Source organism: Rhinopithecus roxellana, chromosome 4 (genome assembly GCF_007565055.1).
Source record: "Rhinopithecus roxellana isolate Shanxi Qingling chromosome 4, ASM756505v1, whole genome shotgun sequence".
Taxonomy (NCBI): Eukaryota; Metazoa; Chordata; class Mammalia; order Primates; family Cercopithecidae; genus Rhinopithecus; species Rhinopithecus roxellana.
The window spans coordinates 81,991,872-82,019,046 of NC_044552.1; the positions used below are offsets into that span (position 1 = coordinate 81,991,872).

Consider the following 27,175-nt stretch of genomic DNA (forward strand, 5'->3'; position numbering starts at 1 on the left):
TTACACATATTTATTAACTTGTCTTCCTGTAGTTTGAATTTGTACCTGAAAGGAATACAAGTCCTTTCATAGAAAACCCTATAACGAAAAAACATTCCTCAGAAATAGGTTTTGAAAGTTATCGTTTCTATGGGAATCATTTATTGTGATTTTCTTTCAATAATGAACTAAAGTATTGATCGGAAGCCAAAGAAGAAGCATCTTATTTCTTCCTTGGACTGAAATTTTGAGGAAGGAGAGACAGTGGGAGTTCAGAAAAGAAAACTAATGTATACCTTCCAGTAATTTTAGGAGGATATTTATTTTATGAATAGAATTAAATTTGCCCTCAAAGTGCTTGTGGCACCTAGAACTTTAAACCTGGGTGTCAGAGGGAGCATAAAGAAAGACTTCTTCTGTTGACATAAGTTAGGTTTTAGATAAACACATTTCCTATGAGATCATCAGTGATGTCCACTGAGTTATCATTGAGTCTAGAATTATGTTTATAAAATACATTAAGTCAAGAAAGAGCAGAGACCATTTAATGCTGGCCACAGGAAAACACAGTATTTTAATTACAACAATCATAAAACCAGTGTCCATTAAAGACATACTCTCAATATCACAGCTTTAGAGAGTTTTGGTACCCAATTAACAGTGCATCTAGGTGTAACCCTAACCTGACATATGGCAGGGTAGGACTTTGAGTGCCAGTACTTAGAGCACCTGGTGCATGAGTGGGCCATGAGCAAAGAAAAAGAGGAGGTACCATCACACCTTTTTTTCCCAAAAAAGTATTTTTGGCAGTGTATACCATATTGGCATACTTTAATGGATAATATGCCGTATCTCATGATCATGTGTAACTAGTAATATGATATAAAACATTATATTGGATCAACTGATGAAAATAATCTGCTCCTTATGGACAAGTGGACATACTTCTGTGATGAGTAACAGGAGCTTCATTTCCAAGACTGTTTCCTGGCACCAAATACTTAATGTGTTTTCACTGTCACTTTATCAAATGATATTGGAAGTTTCTAATGGAGTTGTGTGATGCGTGAGGTCTCAAACTATAACAATTTGTTTAATGATAGAAATGTATTTATTATATAGATAAGTCGATTATATTTTGTTGATTCTCTAACATTTAATTACATTTAGCAGCAAAGTTTTACTTTAGTGTTTACTATATACTGTGATGATAGCCGTTATGCTGTAGAATACTTTGATAATTTAATCTAATATAAGAAAAACCTCGGTCTTTAAAATAATACGTGTGCATGTATGTAGCTGTACATCTCTGGTAAGAACCACTAAAACTTTCTTTAAAGTGTGTTAATTAATGAAATAATGAAAATCTCCTTAGATTTAGACAGAATATTGCTATTTTAAAGTTTAAAGATATGAATTTTTCTTCATAGATTTTGAATTTTGCTTAAATAATTCAAATAAATGATAACTAATTGCTTTCTAAGGAATGTTTAAAAACTGTTATCTTATAAATTAATTGTAAATATTTGATAGAAATAAAGCAGTTCCATGAAATTGTTAGTGTATTTTGAGCTGTCTAAACCTGGAAACTCAGAAGCCAAAGTAAATTCCTATAAGAAGGAAAATTCCTAAAACTCCATTGAGAATAAGCACATCCTCCCAGGAGTATCTCATTCTAGTCTGTGTGATGTTTACAAATCAGACTTTTCAAAGAGGTGACCCCGGAATTCCAGCAATGGAAACTGATAGGCATCTGTCTTTCTACCCAAGACAGAAACCAGATGAATAGAAAGAACTAAAAAGTCTTCCAAGTAATTGCTTTATGTTAAATGGCATTGGGTATGTATTCAAAATTGATCTAATGGCAATCAGCAGATGTGGGTAAGAAAGTAAAACATGCTTGTACATGTATAAGAATACACACACACACACGCACACGTATATATATAATATATATAGTGAGAAAAAATTCTGATTTTAGACAAGAAGTCACTTAAAGCCAGATTTAAATCTTTTTCCAAAGACAGTGTAGGGAGACAGCAAGGTATGCAGAGTTGAAGTGTTTGGGCTCAAATTCCAAGTCTACTGCCTATTACTGTGCAATGACCTGTAAGAAGGTCATTGAGGCAGTATTATCTGCCTGATAGTTTTGTTGTCAGAACAGCAGTGCTTGGCCCATAGAAAGCACGATGTCAGACTTCAATATTATTCCCAGAAGTTTCAAAGAGAGAAAATGAGATGAGATACTAAATAACATGTGGAAACAACAGAGGCTGTAGGGGACCTCAGTCTCAATCTCAGGTAAGTTACTAGTTGGGTGACCTTTGACATGTTGCCAAACCTCTCAGAGCCTCCATTTCCCTATTTTAAAAATTGAGGTTACAGTCCTGGATTTGGGAAATAAGGAATAGATGGAAAGTCCCTATGCATGATGGATATTCCACATTAGGCTACCTTTCCCCACAACACTAGAACTATTTGTTAAAGACCACAAAAACAGCTATGTTCATATATCTTTATGGATCATAAGCATTATTCTGTGTACTTCTTTTAGGGTGAAAATGGTTTACATGGTGCTCCAGGATTACCTGGTCAAAAGGTAAAGAGTTGCTGAATGTTTCATCTGAGTTCAGAATTTTAACATGTTAAAAATACATTTGCATATAATATTCTGAAATTTTATTTGATTAAGCTGAATTCACTCAAAGACTTTTAGAAAGCTATGAATGTCTTTTCAAAGAGAACTCGTGGAAGCAATCCCCTCTTGAAGGGACCATTCTAGGAGAAAGCTTTTTCACAGAGCTTTAGTAAGATGCTTCTCCAAAGAACTAAATGATAGTGCTTTCTGGGGAACGTGGAAGTGTACATAGCTGCTCTAGAAACGTTTCTGCTTTTATTAGTCAGAGTCTAAAATGTACAATAGAACAAATTGTACTTCCTTTGACTGGTTTTGGTTACCTCTTGCTTATCTTCTTTTTTTTATATCCCAGATAGAACTAAACATAATAGTTACAATGACATAAAATATTAAATATTACAATGATGCTGTAGACAACTATCTCTTCAAACATATTTTTCTTTCAGAACAAGGGATTCCTAATAAGTAAGGATTTTTGCATGGGCCAACCTGCCTCTTTCTGTGCCTGGTGTCTTTCTCTTTACCAAGGGGAACTTTCTTTGTGCCCCTCTACTGTGCAAGGGCTACTTTCTTCTTCTGGGAAGAAGCATGGTTATCTGTGACAAGCATTACTGCAAACACAGAGACCATTATATTCCAGTTTCTTGGAGGGATGGGGAGCCACTTCAGGTGGGGCCAGCTGTCGTGATACCATCCAGATAATCCCGCCACAGGAGAGAGCATTACTGATGTAATATTAGATGCCCACCAAAGCCAAGCATATCACTTCTACACTCTGGAGATGTTTTACAGGTTTTGGCAGCAACATATCACAAGTTACTATGCATGTAGGTTTTTCTCTATAGCTGAAAATACCATTTTAAAAGATATGCACTTATTTATAGTTACAGATTGTGTTCAAGAATTTATTTACTTGGCCCAGTAAAGATAATAAGATTGAACTGGCAGCAATGAAATGGCAAGCTTCTGAATTTCTTCACAGCAGCTCTAGACAAAACCCACTGATACAGCATGTGCTGCATCTGCGAGTCGAGTTGCAAGCCAAGGGATGTGCAGATTTATCTGCTGGGAAATAGTTTTGGACTTTCCAGCAGCTGTTTGTGGTGGCTGCATCATGCTGACATTGTGACTGATGTATTGGAGGCGTTTAGCAGCTTCAATGTCAGCTTGAATTAACAGATCAAGTTAAAGTCTATATTTTAGGAAAAATGGTAGAAAAAAATATAGACCATGCATTAAGTGGTAAAAAGCAATACCTAACAACTGACATATATTCTTTCCTGGTAACTTTTAGGGGGTAAATGAAGCAAAAATAATTATTTTATTAAATGCATGTAACACACACACTTACACACATATTACTTAATCATCTAATTATATTATCTAATTATGTATGCTATTTAATTATATAATCATATACATATATGCAATTATGTGGGTATATATATAAAATAACATACAGACTAAATATGTATGTATATATGCATCCACATTTCTATATAGTAAAAAGCTGGCATTCCTTTTCATATAATTAGTATAAGTTTTATATACCAAGGGTCAACTTGTTGAGGCATTACAGAAAAAATCTAGAGATCAGAAACCCTCTATCTCCTGTCTCTGTGCACTCAGGAAATGCTTACTAAATGCTTCTTATGCTTAAGGCCCCCCAAGGGTGGAGAGATGCACATGACCCGTTCCCAACATTCACTTGCTGGCTATGTTGTCATGAGTGCCTGACTCAATGAACTTTTGTTGAGTGTGTGAATGAAACATCAGTTAAAGGCAGAAACAAGCTTGTCAGATCAGAGAGGGTGTAGATGAAGAAAGGGAGACGTACACCTTTTAGTATAAATATGCTGATTGAGAGCCAACAGCCCTCCAAGCACCAATCTTCTTTCTGTGACTGAGCCAGGATAGTGGACAGGAAAAAGCATAGCACTGGTGTCGAAGGTAGAGCCAGAACCCAAGGGTTCAAACCTGAACTCATTCATCATGAGATACTCATCAGAATGGTATTCCATAGGAGTCAGCTTTCTAAGAAGGCTATTTCCACTGAATCTAGTAAAATAAATAGTAATACTAAGAAGAATGGCTAACAGTCTTTGCCAGACACTATGAGGATGCGTCAAATTCTCAAATCAAACCATTGAGGAAGATAGTATTATCATACTTATTTTATACTTGAGAAAATTCAGGCTTATCAAGATCAAATTGCCTTGGAAGTAGTGAAGCTGTAGCTTATAACTTAGAAAATGGTTGCTTTAGTATTTAGAAATATTTAAATCTTATGTGACTTAATATTGGTTTAGAGCTTACATGTTAGAAATGGTTATTTATAATTATTGATTTTTAATTATTAGAAACATCATTTTATTGTAAAAATTGCATGTGTTGTAAGCATCATTTTTATTACTATATACATTTTATTCCTCTTCTACAGGGAGAGCAAGGTTTTGAAGGCAGCAAAGGAGAAACTGGTGAAAAGGTAAATATCTCTTTTCACATTCACATCTGTAAAAATAAATTGTATTCCTGAAAATGTTTTGAAATAGAATATTTAACTTGTTTTGTGCATTCCCTATAAGCAATTTAATAATTTTATAGACATAACTAAAATATTTGTTTCAATTAAGGTAGAGTAAATATATTAATGATTGCCAGAAATCTTTCTAAACTTATTTGGATGGTATTAATAGATATTTCTAGTTAAATTTGTTTGATTGACATGGAAATGATTTAAACATTTATAAAGCATTATATTTTTATATTGTGAAATCATTCACTAAGTATCCAATTATTTAAATAAATACTTTGTTTATATGTACACCTGGTTTATCAGTGGAATTTTTTCCTGAAGGAATAAATTAGAACAACTAACTGTAAAAGTCAGGATCCCACAGAAAAGAGATGGCATACTAAAACTGGAATAATTTCAAAGAGTTTAATAAAAGCATAGTTTAAAAAGTATGGGCAATGTATAAGAAAACCACAGGGATTGTGCAGTATCCCAGGTCAGGTTACAGCAGACTCCTTAAACACCACATAATTACCAGACTCAGAGGCAGAGAAAACTGTGTGGCGAAGGTTGGAGACAGTCAGCCCAAGATAAGCACAAAAAGGGGGAGCCAGGGCAATAAACACCTCCACCCCACTATCCTCCAGCCTTCAGCTCTCCTACTGGACTCCACTAGCCAAACCAAATTGAGAGCCAGTATGATGGAGGAAGCCTATAAGCCTCAGTCTCCCGAAGTCCAGAGCAGGTGGATAAGGGTGGACAGTGGATCTTGAGGGAACAATGGCAGATGCCAGCCTACTAATCTAAGTGCTGTCATTTAAAGTAACCTTCTTACAGAACTAAATTCTAAGTGGTTAATTTTACATGTTAATATTCTATTATAATAAATAATTACTGAAAGTCATTTGATAGTGAAAATATTTTAGCAATCATTGTTTTACAAATTTACAACTTTCTATTCAAAGTACTTTTCCCTCAGATAATCATTTGAATCCTTTTTCATTTCAAAAATCTAGTTTTGTTTTTAAATAAAACGAAAACAGTACCATTCTTTTGTTTAATAACTCTTGTATACATCAAATGTATATATGGAATTGGATGGCCAGGAGAGCTAGAAAGGAGAATAATCTCAAATTAGACAGTATTGCCTGTATTTTGCTTTCTTAGCAGTGACCAGTTACTTGCTTTTTCAATAAGTGTTTATAGAGAGAATGAGCATCTATTATAATTATAAGACAAATTACACGTTACAAACTACATGATAATTACTTTTCCTCACAGAACTGAGAAAGAAAAAAGAATGGCTTTATAATAACCATACTTTTGGAGATAATTTCATTAAATGATGACTATTTTTAAGGTGAACGTCTTTTCTTAGAAATCCCTTGGACATTTTTGCTTTAGAATAACAGTCATTGGAAGGCCATGTCTTTAAATAAATGCTTCCTTTATACATATTCCTGATTTATTAAGTGGGATTTTACCTGTAGGAATAAGTAGTGAATAAGTGAAAACAGATATATTCTCTGTAATTTAAAGTCACAAATACACTAAAGTCTTAGTAGTTGTTTTGATAGTTTATATATATAGTAGGTATAGCTCAATAATAAATAGATTCTCACAGGCTACAAGGCATTAGAAAACTATTCACCATATTTGGTTTCAAGGATTTTCCTTCTAGTTCCTCATATCTATTAACTGTTGCATTTAAATAGTCAATTTCACTACAAGGTAGAAATATGTTTGTAGAATGATTGAAATATATTAGAAAAAAATAAAGCATCAAACAGAAAAGACAGTACATACCTTGAATGAGAATCCCAATTTAGATGATTTATAGTCAGATATAAGATTCATGTAATAACCCTTATGTTATTTTGATTGGTGCAAAAGTAATTACATGACACCAACCAAATAAAAATGGTGTTCTGCTTTATTATTTACTGTATATTAAATTTTTGAGCTTTTTCAATGTCAACATGCTATGTATTCTGACCCAGAACCACATATATTTTTCATGAGATAAATAATTAAGGTCTTGTAGTTCACTTTATTTCTAGATTAGAGTTAAACAAGAAAAGTCTATGAAACACTCACATTGGTGTGACAACAGCATGAGAGTCTTGGATTACTCACAACATGATTTATTTTCTGAAGAAAGTCAATCTACCTTGTACTTTAAGTTTTTGTGGAAAACTGAGTATATAATCATTTTCTAAAAACCCACTTTTCTTCTTTAATGACCCTACTGTGGCCTTTGCCGTGTTTAATTTGACTGAGTGACAAGTCATCAGTTGCAAAATACAACAATTCAGGATGTTGTTATTGGTCAGAGATGTCATATCTTCCAGAAACACATAGTTACTGGTCAAAATATCAAAATTATATCAACTGCAAAAGGTAAACTACCATGTGATATTTTCAGCTGACATTTCTATAATGCAGTGGAAACCAAGTGGAGAAATCTGCTTCTCCCATTATGGCTACAAAACTAGCCTTCAGGCCAACGGAACTCAATAGACTAATAAAGTAGCTCCTCAAAGAGTTGAACACTCTGTCCTTAGTTCTGAGAAAAACCTGTGGCACTAGAACAAGTATAAAGGACCTCATTTAAAGTATATTTCTGGATCTATAGAAACTTGTAACAACAGGGCAGAGCCTCATACATTCCTGAACAAACACAATTCAGTCAAGTCAGTCCTGAAGTGAAAGTTATTTTAAGGGGTAGTTAGTTCTCTCAGAAAGGTTGCTGGTGTTGACATGACTCTCTCAGATGACAGCTATTTGCAGGTTTACCATGCTGTGGTTTATCATGTAGACCTGTAGCAATGACCCCATCCCACTTCGCCATCCCTAGCTGGCAAATTTAGGTGTATCACCCAAGGATTCTTGGGCTCTCCAACAGCATAACTCATGAGGCAGGAGGGACGGAGGACCCTCCCCACAGCTGAGATCTGTATTTTGGCTGTCTCTATAGGAGTGGTCTTCTGGGGATTTTCCTTAGATTCCTTCAGTACTATTATTATAGTGCAGCTGCTACTACAAGCAAAATACAGAGTTCAATCCTCAGATAACAGTTATCCCCATAGGATCTATCAGCCTTCCCAGCAATGATTTTGTCAGACTCTTGTTATGTAACCAAATGTAAATGCATGAACTAAGCTCTTACATTACATTACAAAAAGGCCATTTAGCAAGGATTCATTCACGTGCACTTCACTCCTTAACCCCCAGCCCAGGTTTTTACTTTATGTCTTTGTGAAGATAGAAATATTACTTGGTTACATTTATGAAAAGAAGCAGCAAATAGAAAATGAAATGTAAATATCAGCCTCATTATACCATTCAATATTTTTAAGTAATTGCTTCAAATCATATAATTTAGTTTGCTTTTAAAATGATGATTATTTTATGTTGTCACTCAAGCTCTAACTTGAAGTTTAAGAACTAATTTTCTCAAAGTTAAACTTAACTGCAGAACCAAATATCATATGATTGCAAGAAATATCCAGTGGCAACCGCCACTCTTCTTGATTTGTTGCCTAAAATGTAGTCAATTTGCTTCACTGAAGAGTGATGTTTAACTTGGGCATATATGGTGGCAAATTCTTACCTGGATCTAAGATGCTTCTGCTGGTGTGGAAATTTTCCATTTGGGAAACTAAAGTTATCTAGCCTCTTGCGGGCCTCTTAAGTTTGATGAAAAGAAAAAAACAATCAAATGACCACTTCTTCGTGAACGATAAGACTGAAGGAGAGGTGGAGAGCATCCAACATGTGGCATATTCTGCAGCTCTGAGAGTTCGTGGTTGAGCAAGTTCTTGCTTTCTCTTGTTTAGGCTTCTGAGCATTATCTACTTTGATAATCTTGATTGCTGATCTTTTCTTCCACTCTGGGTTATACTAATAACAATAAATGCAGACACAAAACTAACAAGTGCATATGGTACCTACTTTAACTCATCTCTTAAAACTGTTGTTGGAAAACTAGTTGTAAATTTCCAGTGACTTGTGATTTTTTTTATTGTCTTCTTCTTACCAAAATATAATCTAGATTCTAAAATGCCATATGAGATATGTATTTAAATTAGAAAACTGTGTTTGAATATTTGTTACTCTGGTTTTATAGTGCTTGCAAATATTTTTCACCTGACAGAATCCACTGGAAAAGCATTCCACAGACCCTTATTCTTAGTTGATTTATTTAACTCTATATTGTTATAAAATTCTGTACAAAATGTAATATGCAAATGAATACAATTATTTAAATGTCTATTATAACCTAGCATAAAGTACACATATACTTTACTACCCCCAAACTATCTGGGGTTATTTATAATTAAGTCATACATCTAAACATTTGTATTTCTTTTATCACCTGTCAACATCAGCTAATTTTCAGATAACACAATTCAAATTTTTGTAAGCCAGCCTAAAATGAAATGTATTTAGGCTTGATGCTGATTGTATTAGTATTTATTTTATTAGCACTAATTTTCTATGCCACGTTTTGCCTTCAGTGGTTACTTTTGAAGATGTGATGGGGGAATGGAAAATGCTTAACAGAAAATGTCTTCACTTACCTATTTCATAGGTTAGTCATTCATATTGTTTTCTTATCAAATGAATATTGAAAAACAGCAGCAGTGAATTCATTCTTGTTATTCTGTTGCTTTTTTGTTTTCACCATTAAAAATATGTCAGCAATCATGATATGTCTCATAAGCATGTTGGATAATTTACTTGGTAGCATTTTGTTCATTTATTTCAGATAGATAGATTTAACTTTTATATTTAACTTGTAGCAGCAGAAGTTGGATAATCAGACTATTTTTATACCAGTATCACAAATAATGTCACCTGTCAGCAACTTTCTAAAATATTAACTTCTAGCATTAAATATCGTGAAATTATAGTAACTCAGAAAATCAATAGTGATCATTTGCTACTAGAAACGTCAATTATGGCTTTAAATAAACCAGGAGTTTTACACTGAAAAATCTTTTTACTTTTGTCCATTTCTCATTCAATTGTTATGGTAATTACTCATAGAACAGGAGAATTTGAATGAGTGGTTGTGACTTTGGGCCACTTAAAATTTGGTATTGAGTGAGAAAAAGCCCAAATGAGGATGTTTATATAATATACATAAACAATTATTCAGGACATTCTGGGGCAGCATCTACATCACTTAACAGGGAACCAACATTATTAGTTTCTGGAGTACCACTCCAAAAAGAGCCTAGACTTGATGTTTATTTTGAAAGTGATGGTGACATATCATAAAATAAATGGATTCACATTATCTTTGTGTTCTGTGTTCCAGTCCAGCTCTGTAATGCCAGCTGTGTAAACTTGGATATGTTCCTAGCTTTCTTTATCATAGTTTCCTCTTTTATAAAATAAAGTTAGTTTCTACCTCACAGAATAATTGCAGGAATTAAATGAGTGCTGGTGAATAAAAGATATTCAGGGGGCAGAGCAAGATGGCCGAACAGGAACAGCTCCAGTCTCCAGCTCCCAGTGCGAGTGACACAGAAGACAGGTGATTTCTGCATTTTCAGCTGAGGTACTGGGTTTATCTCACTAGGGAGTGCCGGACAATCGGTGCTGGTCAGCTGCTGCAGCCCAACCAGCGAGAGCTGAGGCAGGGAGAGGCATCGCCTCACCTGGGAAGCACAAGGGGGAAGGGAATCCGTTTTCCTAGCCAGGGGAACTGAGGCACACAACACCTGGAAAATTGGGTAACTCCCACCCCAATACTGTGCTTTACCAAGGGTCTTAGCAATTGGGCACACCAGGAGATTATATCCCACATCTGGCCGGGAGGGTCCCACTCCCACAGAGCCTCCCTCATTGCTAGCACAGCAGTCTGTGATCTAAGGCAGCGAGGCTGGGGGAGGGGCGCCCGCCATTGCTGAGGCTTAAGTAGGTAAACAAAGCCACTGGGAAGCTCGAACTGGGTGGAGCTCACAGCAGCTCAAGGAGGCCTGCCTGTCTCTGTAGACTCCACGTCTGGGGACAGGGCACAGCTAAACAACAACAACAACAACAAAGCAGCAGAAACCTCTGCAGACACAAACGACTCTGTCTGACAGCATTGAAGAGAGCAGTGGATCTCCCAACACGGAGGTTGAGATCTGAGAACGGACAGACTGCCTGCTCAACTGGGTCCCTGACCCCTGAGTAGCCTAACTGGGAGACATCCCCCACTAGGGGCAGACCGACACCCCACACCTCACACGGTGGAGTACACCCCTGAGAGGAAGCTTCCAAAGCAAGAATCAGACAGGTACACTCGCTGTTCAGCAATATTCTATCTTCTGCAGCCTCTGCTGCTGATACCCAGGCAAACAGAGTCTGGAGTGGACCTCAAGCAATCTCCAACAGACCTACAAGCTGAGGGTCCTGACTGTTAGAAGGAAAACTAACAAACAGGAAGGACACCCACACCAAAACCCCATCAGTATGTCACCACCATCAAAGACCAGAGGCAGATAAAACCACAAAGATGGGGAAGAAGCAGGGCAGAAAGGCTGGAAATTCAAAAAATAAGAGCGCATCTCCCCCTGCAAAGGAGCGCAGCTCATCGCCAGCAACGGATCAAAGCTGGACGGAGAATGACTTTGACGAGATGAGAGAAGAAGGCTTAAGTCCATCAAACTTCTCAGAGCTAAAGGAGGAATTACGTACCCAGTGCAAAGAAATTAAAAATCTTGAAAAAAGAGTGGAAGAATTGATAACTAGAATAATTAATGCAGAGAAGGCCATAAACGAACTGACAGAGATGAAAACTATGACACGAGAAATACATGACAAATACAGAAGCTTCAATAACCGACTCGATCACCTGGAAGAAAGAGTATCAGCGATTGAGGATCAAATGAATGAAATGAAGCCAGAAGAGAAATCTAAAGAAAAAAGAAGAAAAAGAAATGAACAAAGCCTGCAAGAAGTATGGGATTATGTAAAAAGACCAAACCTACGTCTGATTGGGGTGCCTGAAGGTGAGGGGGAAAATGGAACCAAGTTGGAAAACACTCTTCAGGATAGCATCCAGGAGAACTTCCCCAACCTAGTAGGGCAGGCCGACATTCAAATTCAGGAAATACAGAGAACACCACAAAGATACTCCTCAAGAAGAGCAACTCCAAGACACATAATTGCCAGATTCACCAAAGTTGAAATGAAGGAAAAATGGAGGAAGATCTACCAAGCAAATGGAGAACAAAAAAAAGCAGGGTTGCAATCCTAGTCTCTGATAAAACAGACTTTAAACCATCAAAGATCAAAAGATACAAAGAAGGCCATTACATAATGGTAAAGGGATCAATTCAACAGGAAGAGTTAACTATCCTAAATATATATGCACCCAATACAGGAGCACCCAGATTCATAAAGCAAGTCCTTAGAGACTTACAAAGAGACTCAGACTCCCATACAATAATAATGGGAGACTTCAACACCCCACTGTCAACATTAGACTGATCAACGAGACAGACAGTTAACAAGGATATCCAGGAATTGAACTCATCTCTGCAGCAGCAGACCTAATAGACATCTACAGAACTCTCCACCTCAAATCAACAGAATATACATTCTTCTCAGCACCACATCACACTTATTACAAAATTGACCACATAATTGGAAGTAAAGCACTCCTCAGCAAATGTACAAGCACAGAAATTATAACAAACTGTCTCAGCACAGTGCAATCAAACTAGAACTCAGGACTAAGAAACTCAATCAAAACTGCTCAACTACATGGAAACTGAACAACCTGCTCCTGAATGACTACTGGGTACATAACGAAATGAAGGCAGAAATAAAGATGTTCTTTGAAACCAATGAGAACAAAGATACAACATACCAGAATCTCTGGGACACATTTAAAGCAGTGTGTAGAGGGAAATTTATAGCACTAAATGCCCACAAGAGAAAGCTGGAAAGATCTAAAATTGACACTCTAACATCACAATTAAAAGAACTAGAGAAGCAAGAGCAAACACATTCAAAAGCTAACAGAAGGCAAGAAATAACTAAGATCAGAGCCGAACTCAAAGAGATAGAGACACAAAAAACCCTCCAAAAATCAATGAATCTAGGAGATGGTTTTTTGAAAAGATCAACAAAATTGATAGACCGCTAGCAAGACTAATAAAGAAGAAAAGAGAGAAGAATCAAATAAATGCAATAAAAAATGATAAAGGGGATATCACCACCGACCCCACAGAAATACAAACTACCATCGGAGAATAATGTAAACACCTCTACACAACTAAACTGGAAAATCTAGAAGAAATGGATAATTTCCTGGACACTTACACTTCTTCCAAGACTAAAGCAGGAAGAAGTTGAATCCCTGAATAGACCAATAGCAGGCTCTGAAATTGAGGCAACAATTAATACCCTACCAACCAAAAAAAGTCCAGGACCAGATGGATTCACAGCTGAATTCTACCAGAGGTACAAGGAGGAGCTGGTACCATTCCTTCTGAAACTATTCCAATCAACAGAAAAAGAGGGAATCCTCCCTAACTCATTTTATGAGGCCAACATCACCCTGATACCAAAGCCTGGCAGAGACACAACAAAAAAAGAGAATTTTAGACCAATATCCCTGATGAACATCGATGCAAAAATCCTCAATAAAATACCGGCAAACCGGATCCAGCAGCACATCAAAAGGCTTATCCACCATGATCAAGTGGGCTTCATCCCTGGGATGCAAGGCTGGTTCAACATATGCAAATCAATAAACGTCATCCAGCATATAAACAGAACCAAAGACAAAAACCACATGATTATCTCAATAGATGCAGAAAAGGCCTTTGACAAAATTCAACAGCCCTTCATGCTAAAAACGCTCAATAAATTCGGTATTGATGGAACGTACCTCAAAATAATAAGAGCTACTTATGACAAACCCACAGCCAATATCACACTGATTGGGCAAAAACTGGAAAAATTCCCTTTGAAATCTGGCACAAGACAGGGATGCCCTCTCTCACCACTCCTATTCAACATAGTGTTGGAAGTTCTGGCTAGGGCTATCAGGGAAGAGAAAGAAATAAAGGGTATTCAGTTAGGAAAAGAAGGAGTCAAATTGTCCCTGTTTGCAGATGATATGATTGTATATTTAGAAGACCCCAGTGTCTCAGCCCAAAATCTCCTTCAGCTGATAAGCAACTTCAGCAAAGTCTCAGGATACAAAATTAATGTGCAAAAATTACAAGCATTCTTACACACCAGTAACAGACAAACAGAGAGCCAAATCATGAATGAACTTCCATTCACAACTGCTTCAAAGAGAATAAAATACCTAGGAATCCAACTTACAAGGGATGTAAAGGACCTCTTCAAGGAGAACTGCAAACCACTGCTCAGTGAAATAAAAGAGGACACAAACAAATGGAAGAACATACCATGCTCATGGATAGGAAGAATCAATATCATGAAAATGGCCATACTGCCCAAGGTTATTTATACATTCAATGCCATCCCCATCAAGCTACCAATGAGTTTCTTCACAGAATTGGAAAAAACTGCTTTAAAGTTCATATGGAACCAAAAAAGAGCCCACATTGCCAAGACAATCCTAAGTCAAAAAAACAAAGCTGGAGGCATCACGCTACCTGACTTCAAACTATACTACAAGGCTACAGTAACCAAAACAGCATGGTACTGGTACCAAAACAGAGATCTAGACCAATGGAACAGAACAGAGTCCTCAGAAATAATACCACACATCTACAACCATCTGATCTTTGACAAACCTGACAAAAACAAGAAATGGGGAAAGGATTCCCTATTTAATAAATGGTGCTGGGAAAATTGGCTAGCCGTAAGTAGAAAGCTGAAACTGGATCCTTTCCTTACTCCTTACACGAAAATTAATTCAAGATGGATTGGAGACTTAAATGTCAGACCTAATACCATAAAAACCCTAGAAGAAAACCTAGGTAATACCATTCAGGACATAGTTATGGGCAAGGACTTCATATCTAAAACACCAAAAGCAACGGCAGCAAAAGCCAAAATTGACAAATGGGATCTAATTAAACTAAAGAGCTTCTGCACAGCAAAAGAAACTACCATCAGAGTGAACAGGCAACCTACAGAATGGGAGAAAATTTTTGCAATCTACTCATCTGACAAAGGGCTAATATCCAGAACCTGCAAAGAACCCAAACAAATTTACAAGAGAAAAGCAAACAACCCCATCAAAAAGTGGGCAAAGGATATGAACAGACATTTCTCAAAAGAAGACATTCATATAGCCAACAGACGCATGAAAAAATGCTCATCATCACTGGCCATCAGAGAAATGCAAATCAAAACCACAATGAGATACCATCTCACACCAGTTAGAATGGCAATCATGAAAAAGTCAGGAAACAACAGTTGTTGGAGAGGATGTGGAGAAATAGGAACACTTTTACACTGTTGGTGGGACTGTAAACTAGTTCAACCATTATGGAAAACAGTATGGCGATTCCTCAAGGATCTAGAACTAGAAGTACCATATGACCCAGCCATCCCATTACTGGGTATATACCCAAAGGATTATAAATCATGCTGCTATAAAGACACATGCACACATATGTTTAGTGCGGCACTATTCACAATAGCAAAGACTTAGAATCAACCCAAATGTTCATCAGTGACAGACTAGATTAAGAAAATGTGGCACATATATACCATGGAATACTATGCAGCCGTAAAAAAGGATGAGTTTGTGTCCTTTGTAGGGACATGGATGCAGCTGGAAACCGTCATTCTCAGCAAACTATCGCAAGAACTGAAAACCAAATACCGCATGTTCTCACTCATAGGTGGGAACTGAACAATGAGATCACTTGGACTCGGGAAGGGGAACATCATGCACTGGGGCCTATCATGTGGAGGGGGGAGGGGGGAGGGATTGCATTGGGAGTTGTACCTGATGTAAATGACGAGTTGATGGGTGCTGACGAGTTGATGGGTGCAGCACACCAACATGGTACAAGTATACATATGTAACAAACCTGCATGTTATGCACATGTACCCTAGAACTTAAAGTATAATAATAATAATAATAATAAGATATTCAATAAATGTTAATATCCTCAACAGCCAGTATATAAAAGTAATATAAAATCTTAATATTTTGACAAAAATTGATTTGACAGAATTATTATATATCTTTATTTGTGTAATATTAATTCCTAATTTTTCTTGTGAATAAGTAAATAAAAAGAGGATATAGTAGTTAGCTACTGATATGTAACAAATCACCCCAAAACTTAGTGACTTAGAACATTCATTTATTTAGCTTGTGATTATATGGTTTAGAAATTTACACTAGGCTTAGCTCAGTGATTTTTTTTTATCTCAGTTGACCTTATCTAAGTTCGTTCATACAATTCGCCTGTGTTATCTGCAGGTTGTGCATCCAGGAATTATGCATCTGTGGATTCACCCAACCATGAATCAAAAATAAATATTGAGAAATAAAAATTAAAAACACAATAACAATAACAAATAATACAAATAAAAAACAATATAATCTAACAACTATTTACATAGCATTTACATTGTGTTAGGTGTTATAAGTAAACTAGAGATTATTTAAAGTAAAGTCAACATGTTACCTTACTTCCCGTGAATTCTCTCTTGGTTTACCTTGCAGAGTTCTACTGAACATCAGCATGTTATACAATTGTTTCCTTTACCCTAGTAACATGTAAACTAAACTTCTACAATTTTTAGGAAGGGCTTACATGCAAATACTACTTCATTTTTTTATAAGGGACTTGAGCATCCATGAACTTTGTTATCAGCAGGGGTCCTGGAACCAAACCCCAGCAGATTCTGGGGGAAGAGTGTATATCTCTTCTCAATTGCCAGGTTGGCTGAGGGTGGCTGGCCTAGTTTGGCCTCTGCTAGACAACATGTCTCTACTCCAGATGATCTCTCATCTTCCAACAGTTATGCTGGACTTGTCCTCAAGGTGAAGGCAGGGATCCAAAAAGAGGAAGCAGAAGCATATAAAGCCTCTTTAGCCTCCTTACTCAAAGCTAGCTTGCCCCCAACTCCACCACCACCATGTTCTATTGGTGAAAGCCAGTCTCAAGCTCAGCCTAGATTCAAGGAGGAAGAAAACAGATTCCACCTCTTGATGAGAGAAGCTGCATAGACACATTGCAAAGGGTGTAAATATATGGAGGGGTGAAAAAAGGGGCCATTTTTTAATAAACCTAACACAAATGATATAAAATTTTATTTTAAACTAACAGTAGAGTAGAAAGGTTAAGCAGATTTATCAATTTTACTTCATTTTCCTCCTTCTCCCATGGCCTAAAATATAATTCTTAAAGTTAGGTTTATATAGTGGGACTTGCAGACTGTGTCAAAACATTTTGAATTTGAAATGGTAGAAACACTTTATATGCAATAGGAAAATATTATTTTAAAAATCTTAATTAGAATGGGAAAAAAGAAATACAATATATCAAATAATTAAACCAAGGAATGGTTTTGTACGTATACATTGCCACATGTACTTATTAACTTTAAACTAAAACTGATACAAGCATATATGGAAAAAACAAGTCAAAGTTGAAATTTGTTTTTAGGATTTCATGATTAAAGCTTCTTGGTGATTATGCCTAGTATTCAAAACTGAATGCAAGAATGTTAAATACTGTTATTATAAATATAGCACTTTCCCTTCATCACTCTAAGGCAACTGTCAACATGTTACCTTACTTCCCGTTAATTCTCTCTTGGTTTACCTTGCAGAGTTCTACTGAACATCAGCATGTTATACAATTGTTTCCTTTACCCTAGTAACATGTAAACTAAACTTCTACAATTTTTAGGAAGGGCTTACTTTTTGACAGCTGACTTAAAAAATAAAGAGAACAGACGGAGCAAAATGATAACTATGATTTTAAAAATCATAGCAATTTATCTGTGGCCAATGATAATTGGTATGGGAGTAACCATGCCAACTTTCAATTATCCATGGTAGCAGGCAATTGGGAAAGGGTGATGGTAATCCCACAGCCAAGCCAGAGACTTAATGCTAGTCATTACAGATTGCGTATTATTTTCCTAATTCCTTACTGTGCTCATGAATAACTCTAATTTATGTGAAATATGTTTAACCCTCTGTTGTTGCATCACTTGCTAGTAGTTAGAGAAAAAGTAAAATATCCAGGGAGAGAGAGAGAGAGAGAGAGAAATAAGAGGAGAATGACTATAAAGGGCTATAATATTTTATGAACTTTAGTCTTTTAAAGTATTATTTTAATGATTACATAATATTTCACTATATAGATATGTAATATTTTGAGCATTCCCTCATTGTTAGAAATTTAACAACATCTGTTAAATGTGTTTTCCTATTTGTGTCACTGGTGACTTTAGCAAAATAATTTTGATGAATAGAAAGTAGAAGCCAGGTTGGAATTTGCTGAAGAGTTAAATTACAGGTGACCAGTAAAGAGGCCATGCAGAAAAACCCTTGCAAGAACTAGCTGTGAAGAGGACAACAGCCATAGGACAGTAACTGGATAGGGTGTGGATCATTTAAGAAGAAGACTTTATACCAAAATCCAAGGCAATCATAAGGTCCTTGGCAGGAAATATTCTTGAACAAGTTAGGACCTAAAAGAAAAACATAGACTAGTTCACTAATACAGAGAATTCCAAAAGTTTTATACTTCCTAAGAAATGTCAGACTTAGGCCGTCATCTTTAAGAAATTCCCATTAAAATCTAGAATAAGACAAAGGTTTAACTGCTATTATTTAACAATGTTCTGGAATTTCTGACCAATGTCAATTTTACTTCCAAATTATAGTTTAAATCTATTTCTCTCCATCTACCTCAATGTCACCAAACCATAATCATTAGTCACCTCCTAGTTAATCTCCCTGTTCACACTCTTTCTCATTCATTCTCCAAATTATAGTCAGATACATCTTTACGAAACTATTCATGTGACTTCTATTTTTAAAACATTTTAGTTGTTTCCCATTAGGTTAAAATCCTGAATCCCACAAGGTCCTGCACAGTTGGATGTAGACGTGCTTCTCAGAACTCATCTCTTCCCACATTCCCTGTTTCTGCTTCTATTCCAGCCACACTGACCTTCTTTCAGTTCCTTGAATGTGCCAGCACTCTCCTGACTCACAGTTGTCCATGAGTGTCCCCACTGCTTTGAATATTTTCCCCTTCATTTAGCTTCCCTCTATCCACTTAGCACATCTCAAAAGTCATTTTCTTGGAGGCTTCCTTGACTCTCCAGTCAAAATCTGCTCCCTTTGTTATAATTTCTTATTTTACCTTTAACACTACAGTGCACCTGTATAGCATTTACCACAATTTATAATTATGAATGTACTGGCATGAGGATTTTGTTTGTTTGTTTTTCTTTCTCTAATAGAGTAGAAGCTTCAAGAAAGCAAAGACCATGTCTGTCTGTGTACGTTTTTATCTCTAATAATTCAACCCAGTTGAATGCCTAGCACATAAAAGTATTCAATTAATTAATTCATTACTGCAGGGAAGTAGTATAGACAAAGTAAAGTAGTGTTTCTTTTCAGCCTCCAGAAGTATTTAATAATTATTATCTTGATGCATTCAATTCAGTATTAACCCTATTTTTTTCAGACTCCTACTATTGAATTTGTGAGATATAGCTAGGGATAAAAATTAATTTTACATATATGGCCCTTAGAATTGTGTTTAAAAAGACAATATATAAAACAATATATTTAATAGTATACTAAAATTTACACAGGAAAAATTGGTTAACCTAGTATATTTCCATTTTTTATTATTTGTGAATCACATTGCCTTTTGGCCGGCACTATTTAGCTCATTATTCTGTAAAATAAAATACAGTTCTTTTAGTACCAGATATTACAATGTCTTTTGAATTTAGTAATAATGTTAAAGGTTGTCTACTGGCTCCTGTATCATAATTTTAGTTTCTGATTACAGTGGAATTTTGGGCTATTGACTGTTGTGAACCTACGTTGGTTTTGTTAAGGAAATTTATTCACTCACTATTTTATGTAACTTAAGGACAAATAAATATGAAAGTTTGTGACCATATAATAAAGAATTAATAGAAAAACCATGATCCTCACTTATATAATGATTAAGGCAACTTGACTTTTAATAGTTTCTCCTTAATCAGTGCTGAGTATAAAAGGGTGGTTTTACAATGTGTCTACATTTTGCTTTTATTTTGACCTTTACTCCATTATCCTATTTGTTCACTCCAGGCTCTGGAGCTGCCTCAGGTTTCTACTCTTAGCTTTTGGTTTTCCCTTTCTCCTTTCTCAGGATCTGCCTAGACTCCACTTCCTCTGCTCTGTGCTGGGCTCCTTGTCCTCAGCTGCTCATTAACCTCATCACCCCCACTGCTTTCTTTTTCACTTGTTTGACTTTCCTCCCATCAAGCCTGATTTCCACTTCAGATTACTTTCTTTCATTTTTTCGAGTATTTTTGTATTAAAACACAAGGAAAAGATCTCTTAGGCAGTCCCTCGCCGCCACTGCCCCTGAGCATTTCTGAATGCAACTGAGTTTAAATTAAGAATTGAGTAAAGGCAACTCTCACATTTGGTGTGAGGTTTATACTCACAGGGTTTTTAGTGTATAAAAAAAAGCTGTGTTTTTTTTTTTTTAAATTAAGAAAAACAGAATGGATTTAAAAATCAAGCAATTACTTCTGCTTAATAGTCATCAAATATTCATAATTTCTAACTGTTTTTTAGTAAATCTCAATAAATATGCTTTATTAACGAAATCTCTTTGTTGGAGTTACATTCCAGATGGTAAAAAGATAATTAATTCAATGTCACCAAATATTCAATGACAGGTGTGTTATTTTTATTTAGAAGCTACTGGCATGTGAACTTCTTTCACAATCAATGTAAAAGCAATTCACTCTATAGGAATTGCTGAACAAGTGTGTCCTAAAAGACCGAAATAGCAGAATTCCACTGCACAGAAAACAGAGGTGTTAGTGCAGCTGCTGTTCCAAGTGGATGTTGTACAGTGACTAGATGTTTTGTAAGTTGTTGTCTAGGCTTATGGCCGTCCATTGCTTCTTAGTCTAGTATCTTAAAAAATTATCACTGGTTTTTATTTTCCTTGATAATCCTTACAATCTCCTTTAAGAACTTCCCCATCAATGATCTGTTCTAATAACAGTAAAGGATCAATGAAACAAGACAGAAATCAAATAATCAATTTGCTTTGTCTTTTTTCACTTTTCCTTATTGTTCCTCATTTTCTGCTGCTAATCATTTTATGTAATCAAGACTCAAGACAAAATGGTAAAGCGATAATGCTTTGGGCAAACATTTTGTGGAATGTTATTTTAAGTACCTGCACTTGTCCAGCCCTGGGGAGGAGTGTGGCAATGCAGATGGCTTCAGCTGGCTGTATTCCAGGGGCTCACTGATAGTGATCCTGCCTCCCACTTACGGTTTACTTATGTGTACAAATGAATCATGGAGTTCATGTCTTAGTAAGAACTACAAGGCTGGAGCACATGATAGCACCCAGTAATCACAGAGCAAATCAAGGATTCTTCCTAAAGTTAGTGGAAAGTTAGGAAGTCTTCTAAATAGACTTTCATCCTTTATCTGGATTTGGACAGGTGGCCCACCAGGCTCTGCTCATTAATGTTCATAACAGACAATTCTAAGTTATTTATTTTAAGCCAAAATTTATTCCCTATTATTTTGACCAGTCTATCCCAGTTCTAACCTTTTGGACCAATGCCTTCTCAGATTATATGTTCTTGCAAATGACTGACCATCTTTTGGAGAGTTTAAGACAACTTCTTTTTTTTTTTTTTTTTTTTTTTTGAGACAGAGTCTGTCTCTGTCGCCCAGGCTGGAGTGCAGTGGCGCCATCTCTGCTCACTGCAAGTTCAGCCCCCTGAATTCAGGCCATTCTCCTGCCTCAGCCTCCCGAGTAGCTGGGACTACAGGCACCCACCACCACACCCGGCTAATTTTTTGTACTTTTAGTCGATACGAGGTTTCACCATGCTAGCCAGGATGATCTCGAGCTCCTGACCTCGTGATCCTCCAGTCTGGGCTTCCCAAAGTGCTGGGATTACAGGCGTGAGCCACTGCGCCCGGCCAAGACTGCTTCTTTTTTTTTTCTCTCGGCTCACTGCAAGCTCCGCCTCCTGAGTTCACACCATTCTCCTGCCTCAGCCTCCAGAGTAGCTGGGACTACAGGCGCCCACCACCACGCCTGGCTAATTTTTTGTGTGAGATCGGGTTTCACCGTGTTAGCCAAGATGGAACACAGCTTCTTAAACTATCTCCTAAACATGAAGATGCATTCTCCTGAACATTTTCATGTAAGTATCTCAGTTTTGAGCAAGTGTTTCACTGTGCTTCATGGATCAGTGCTTATGGATCCCTTGTCTGCCTCATAACCTTCATCTTGTAATGTTATAACTCATCAGTGTACTGTTAGTGTGATGCTCAGACATGAATAGAATTATTCTAGCGTTTTGAGCAGTGATTCATGTAGGCAGTTTAAAATGAAGGCACTTGCATTTTGTGGAGCTGAGTCCTCATCCTGGCTCCCGGATAGCTCAAGGTATCCATGGCTATTTCAATGTCTTCACCTGTAAAAGGCAGACAGTGAGGCTAGATAAGGCCTAGAATCACACATGTTTAGAGCTAGAGTGAATCTGAGAATATATAGAGTTTATAATACTGTCAGGCAGTTGTTTTCTTGAGTCAAAATGTAAGCATTTACATTTATATGTGCTGTCTTTATTTTGGGGATTTAAACCAGGTGTTTCTATTTGTTAACTTTTAACTTTTGATTCTGGCATGTATTACAATGGTAACCTTTTATCAGCTCTGTAGACATGAATTCTAGGTCCTTGAATTATGTAGACATGAATTCTAGGCCTTGAGTAACTAATATAAATATTGAATAAGACATGACCAGAACACAGCACTGTAACACACCACTGGAGTTCTCTTTTTAGGGATGATGGCCTAATAGAAATGAAGGTAGAATGAGCGTATTTATTTAACTACTTATTGTTTACCTCACTAAAATTTAACCAACATTTATCAAACACATCCTAAGAAACTTTATTAAATGTCTTACTGAATTAAATAAACCAAACTCATAACACATGATTTCTGTTGTCTGACATGGTATTACCTATTGATAATCATCTTATTGTTAACGAAGCGTTTAAAACATATTTGTTTAATAATTAAATCTAGATTTTTGTTGGGATCGATATGAAACTTACTCATCATTCATGTATATTTTTTAAATGAGCAAGCATTAGTGTGTCTAGGCCTTTCCTTCTTCAAGATTCTCAGAGATTCATCTCAGTGGCTAATTTCCATGAGCCCTTAGTTATCTGCCCTTAATCTGTCCTCTCCTATCTTAATGTCTATCTTGGTCTCAAGGGTGGGTAGCTAGAATTAGTGAATTAAAAGGCCTTCAATTTATTTTCAAAGTAGTTTGATGCCAACCGTAACCCAATACAATACTGAATCCCTTTGAAACATATGCTGGGTTTTAGAATATATTTGTTTATTCAATCATTCATTTATCTGATCATTTAGGACCCATTTTTTACCAGATACTATGTTCAGCACTAGGGTAGCAGATATGAAAGAGACAAAACATTCTTTCAGAGAGCAGATATGAAGTGCTTGATGGTGTTTTGTATAAGACCTGTGGGAAGGAAGAGGAGTGAGTGCATAATGCTCCCTAGGAGAAGGAGGGGAGTTTGAGTAAGATTCTTTAGTGAGTCCTGAAGCATGGGTAAGAGTTCTCCAGAACAAGGAAGAGGCAATTGAAACAGTTTTTTGTAAGGTATAGAGTAAGAACAATGTATCAGATGTTTAAGGAACCACATGGAGTGTCTTGTGTGATAAAAAGAAAACCAATGACCACCAGAGAAAAAAGCAAAAGGACTTTTAAATGCCTGAGTCATAGTTTCAGGCAAAACACCCAAGGGAGACAATTGCCAGGAGATAACATCAAGAGGGTGCCTCTGAGCATTCAGGTGGTGTCATGTTTAGCTCACTCTTCCCTTGTAGGGGGTATCACCTGACCAAAACCTTGAGGTAATCCTCTTACTAGAAGACCCATCTGAAGCTACCAGACAAAAGATTAGAGGCTGATCTCCATTTGAAAGGTTCAGGCTGGCTTAGGTAAGAATTTAGTTAAGGTTTTCGCTTGGCATTTCCCAGAAATTTCTGAAACTTTCTATTTTTGTTATTCTTGCAATTTATGGAAACTGAACATTTTAATCCAGTGGAGAATAATAGATGTGGCCTCTATCTAGGTTTATTTTGCTAGTTAAGTTCCTAAAGCAACTTAATCCAAATTATTTTATTTTGTCCTTTCATTTTAAGAAAGAAAAGAAAGAACATGAAATGTAGCCATTTCTTTGATGAATCAAACAAGATTTAATATTTGATCATCAAATATAAGTGGTAAGTTTCTTGCTTTACCTGCTAATAAATGACCATGGTCATATTGACCAAAAAAAGAAAAAAAAAATTTACTGATCTAAATTTCAATAATTTACTAGACAGAAACCCAGACTTTTGCTGTGATTTTACTCCTCAAATTGTCACAAGAATCCCTAAAGATTCTTCATGTGTTACCTCTGTGAACTGATCAGTATATGAGTCAACAGCAGGCCTTGCTATCATTCCCTCTTGATTCCTGAGAAGAGGAGTAAGAAATTTCAGGTATAATTTGAGCTGGCACCTGAAACTTTTGCTGTATCTCTAGTTAGGTTGAGGTATAGCTATTGCCAGATACATGTATACATATAGATACATACACATACAGAGAGAGAGAGACAGACAGACAGACAGACAGACACAGAGACAAAGATATAATGTTTTGCATTTTATCCAATAGCTAATTTTTTTATAAGTTCATGGAACAGTTCAAAAAATTTATGATTCTTTGGACCAAAAAAAAAACAAAATCACCTTAAAGTGAAAAGTAGACATTTTGTAAGACTCATTCCTTGATATAATGAACAATAAAGTAACCAACACATGAAGAAAACAGTCCTCAATAACCCTGGAACCAAAGAGTTAATGAAAAGGAAAATTCATACAAATCAATGCACAAGAAAAATACTTTATATAAAACATATGGACCATATCAAAAGCTATAATAAAGGTGAATATACATAGTGTAAAATTTGTTTATTATAAAGAAGAAAATACAAAAGTTAAGAAAATATGTTTTTATCTTATATAATAATAATAAATAGCCCCTAGACAAAATAGTAGAGGGGAATTAATAAATGTGGTCACTAAAATCAATGAAACAGAAAATTTCAAAAATTGTAGAAGGGACAAACAAATCAAATACCTGATTTAATAAATGACTAAGAAAATGAATACACAAAATTCAACTATTCAATTAAGGAAACAGAAAATAGGAATAAGACAAGCTAGAAAGAAGAAAAAAAACATGACCACAGAGAATAAATGGACTTAAAAGAATTCTGAGACTATTACTATATGTGTAATTTGAAAGAAACAAATTTAATCACCTAGAGAAAATGGATGATTTCCTCAAAAAATATAAAAAATTGGCCAAGAATAACTGGAAAATATGACTACACTAAATACTATGGAAGAAATTGGAGAGGTGATTCAAAATCTACCACTGAATAAAGCACCAGGACTAATTGGGATTTTCAGCAGGGTTTTATGTAGTCAGTGTTATTTTAAACTATTCTAGGCTAAAGGAAAGATCCACAGCCTCCAAGGAATCAGCATAATGTTTATACTAAATCTAATTTTTAAGATATATCTATTATTATAGATACAAATATTTTAAAATAGGTATTACCAAATAGAATTCAACAATACAAAAAGATCAAGTAGGATAAAAGAAAATCAAGTAGGATAATACTATGAAGTCAAGGTGGATTCATGTTAAGAAATTATATAGATCAACATAATACATCAGCCAATTAAAACATAAAAGTTAAATGATTATATCAGTAGATGCTGAAGCTTTTGATAATACGCAATATTCATTCCTAATAAGATCTTCAAGTAAAATAGGAATTGATGAAATATTTTTACTAAAACCCAATAGCAAATACTAGTCTTAAAAAGGGCAAAACTAGATTAGAATTGAAATATGCAGAATTAAGACTTAAGGAGATAAAATTGCCATAACCATTACTTCACAAGAAAATTAAGTAACCCATGTAGCGCTAGAAAAAAGAGATAAACTACCTTTTTTTACTAGTGAATTGACTCTATACATAGAAAATCTAAGAGACTTTAGAAGAAAAAAATTTTTTTCAATTAAAAAGAGAGTTTGAGTAATTGTTTGGATACCAGGGATATATTTAAAAAGGAGTAGATTTTGTTTATTTTAGCCTTAAACATCTAGGAATGTAATGGGGAATATTCCATTAATATAAATGGTAAAAGCAATAAGAATTTTGGAAAAATATGAATAAGAAAGGGACAAGATGTATACAAACAAAATCAAAGGACGTAAAATAAAATCTAAATGAATGTATGTAGATACCATTTTCTTTAAAGTGGTAACTTTAAAAGTTCAGTAATTCAAAATTAATATGTAAATTTAATGCAATGCAAACAGGAATTCCACCATGCTTTAAATTTTGTCTTGAAGTTGGTAAAATTTCTTAAACTTTATGTGAACAAATAAATAACTAAAAATAGTCAAAAATGTTTTGAGAAGGAGAAATTTAGTAAGGGTGAACTTGCTTTACCAGACACCATAACATTCTATAATGTCACAGTAAAAAAATAAATATTACATCATGTATAATAAAGATAGATGGACTAAACCTGAGAATCTAGAAACTGACCCTGAAGTTATGTGAAGTTAATTTAATAAATTTTGTATTTTTATTCAGTTATTCAGTTGAAAGGATGGATTATTCCATAGATGTATTGGCACTACTGACTCTATCCATGTGAAAACTATTTTATACCCTATATAAAAATAAATGCTAG

At 35.6% G+C, this 27,175-nt stretch overlaps 1 protein-coding gene across 1 annotated transcript in view; it reads left to right on the forward strand.

The window, feature by feature from the left end:
- COL19A1 (collagen type XIX alpha 1 chain) overlaps positions 1-27,175 on the forward strand; it is a 344,672-nt gene that overhangs the window by 89,523 nt on the left and 227,974 nt on the right. Inside the window, exons 10-11 of the mRNA XM_010371596.2 lie at positions 2,534-2,578; positions 5,058-5,102. Of these exons, the coding sequence (XP_010369898.2) occupies positions 2,534-2,578; positions 5,058-5,102 (90 nt within the window). The remainder of the gene's footprint in view (positions 1-2,533; positions 2,579-5,057; positions 5,103-27,175) is intronic.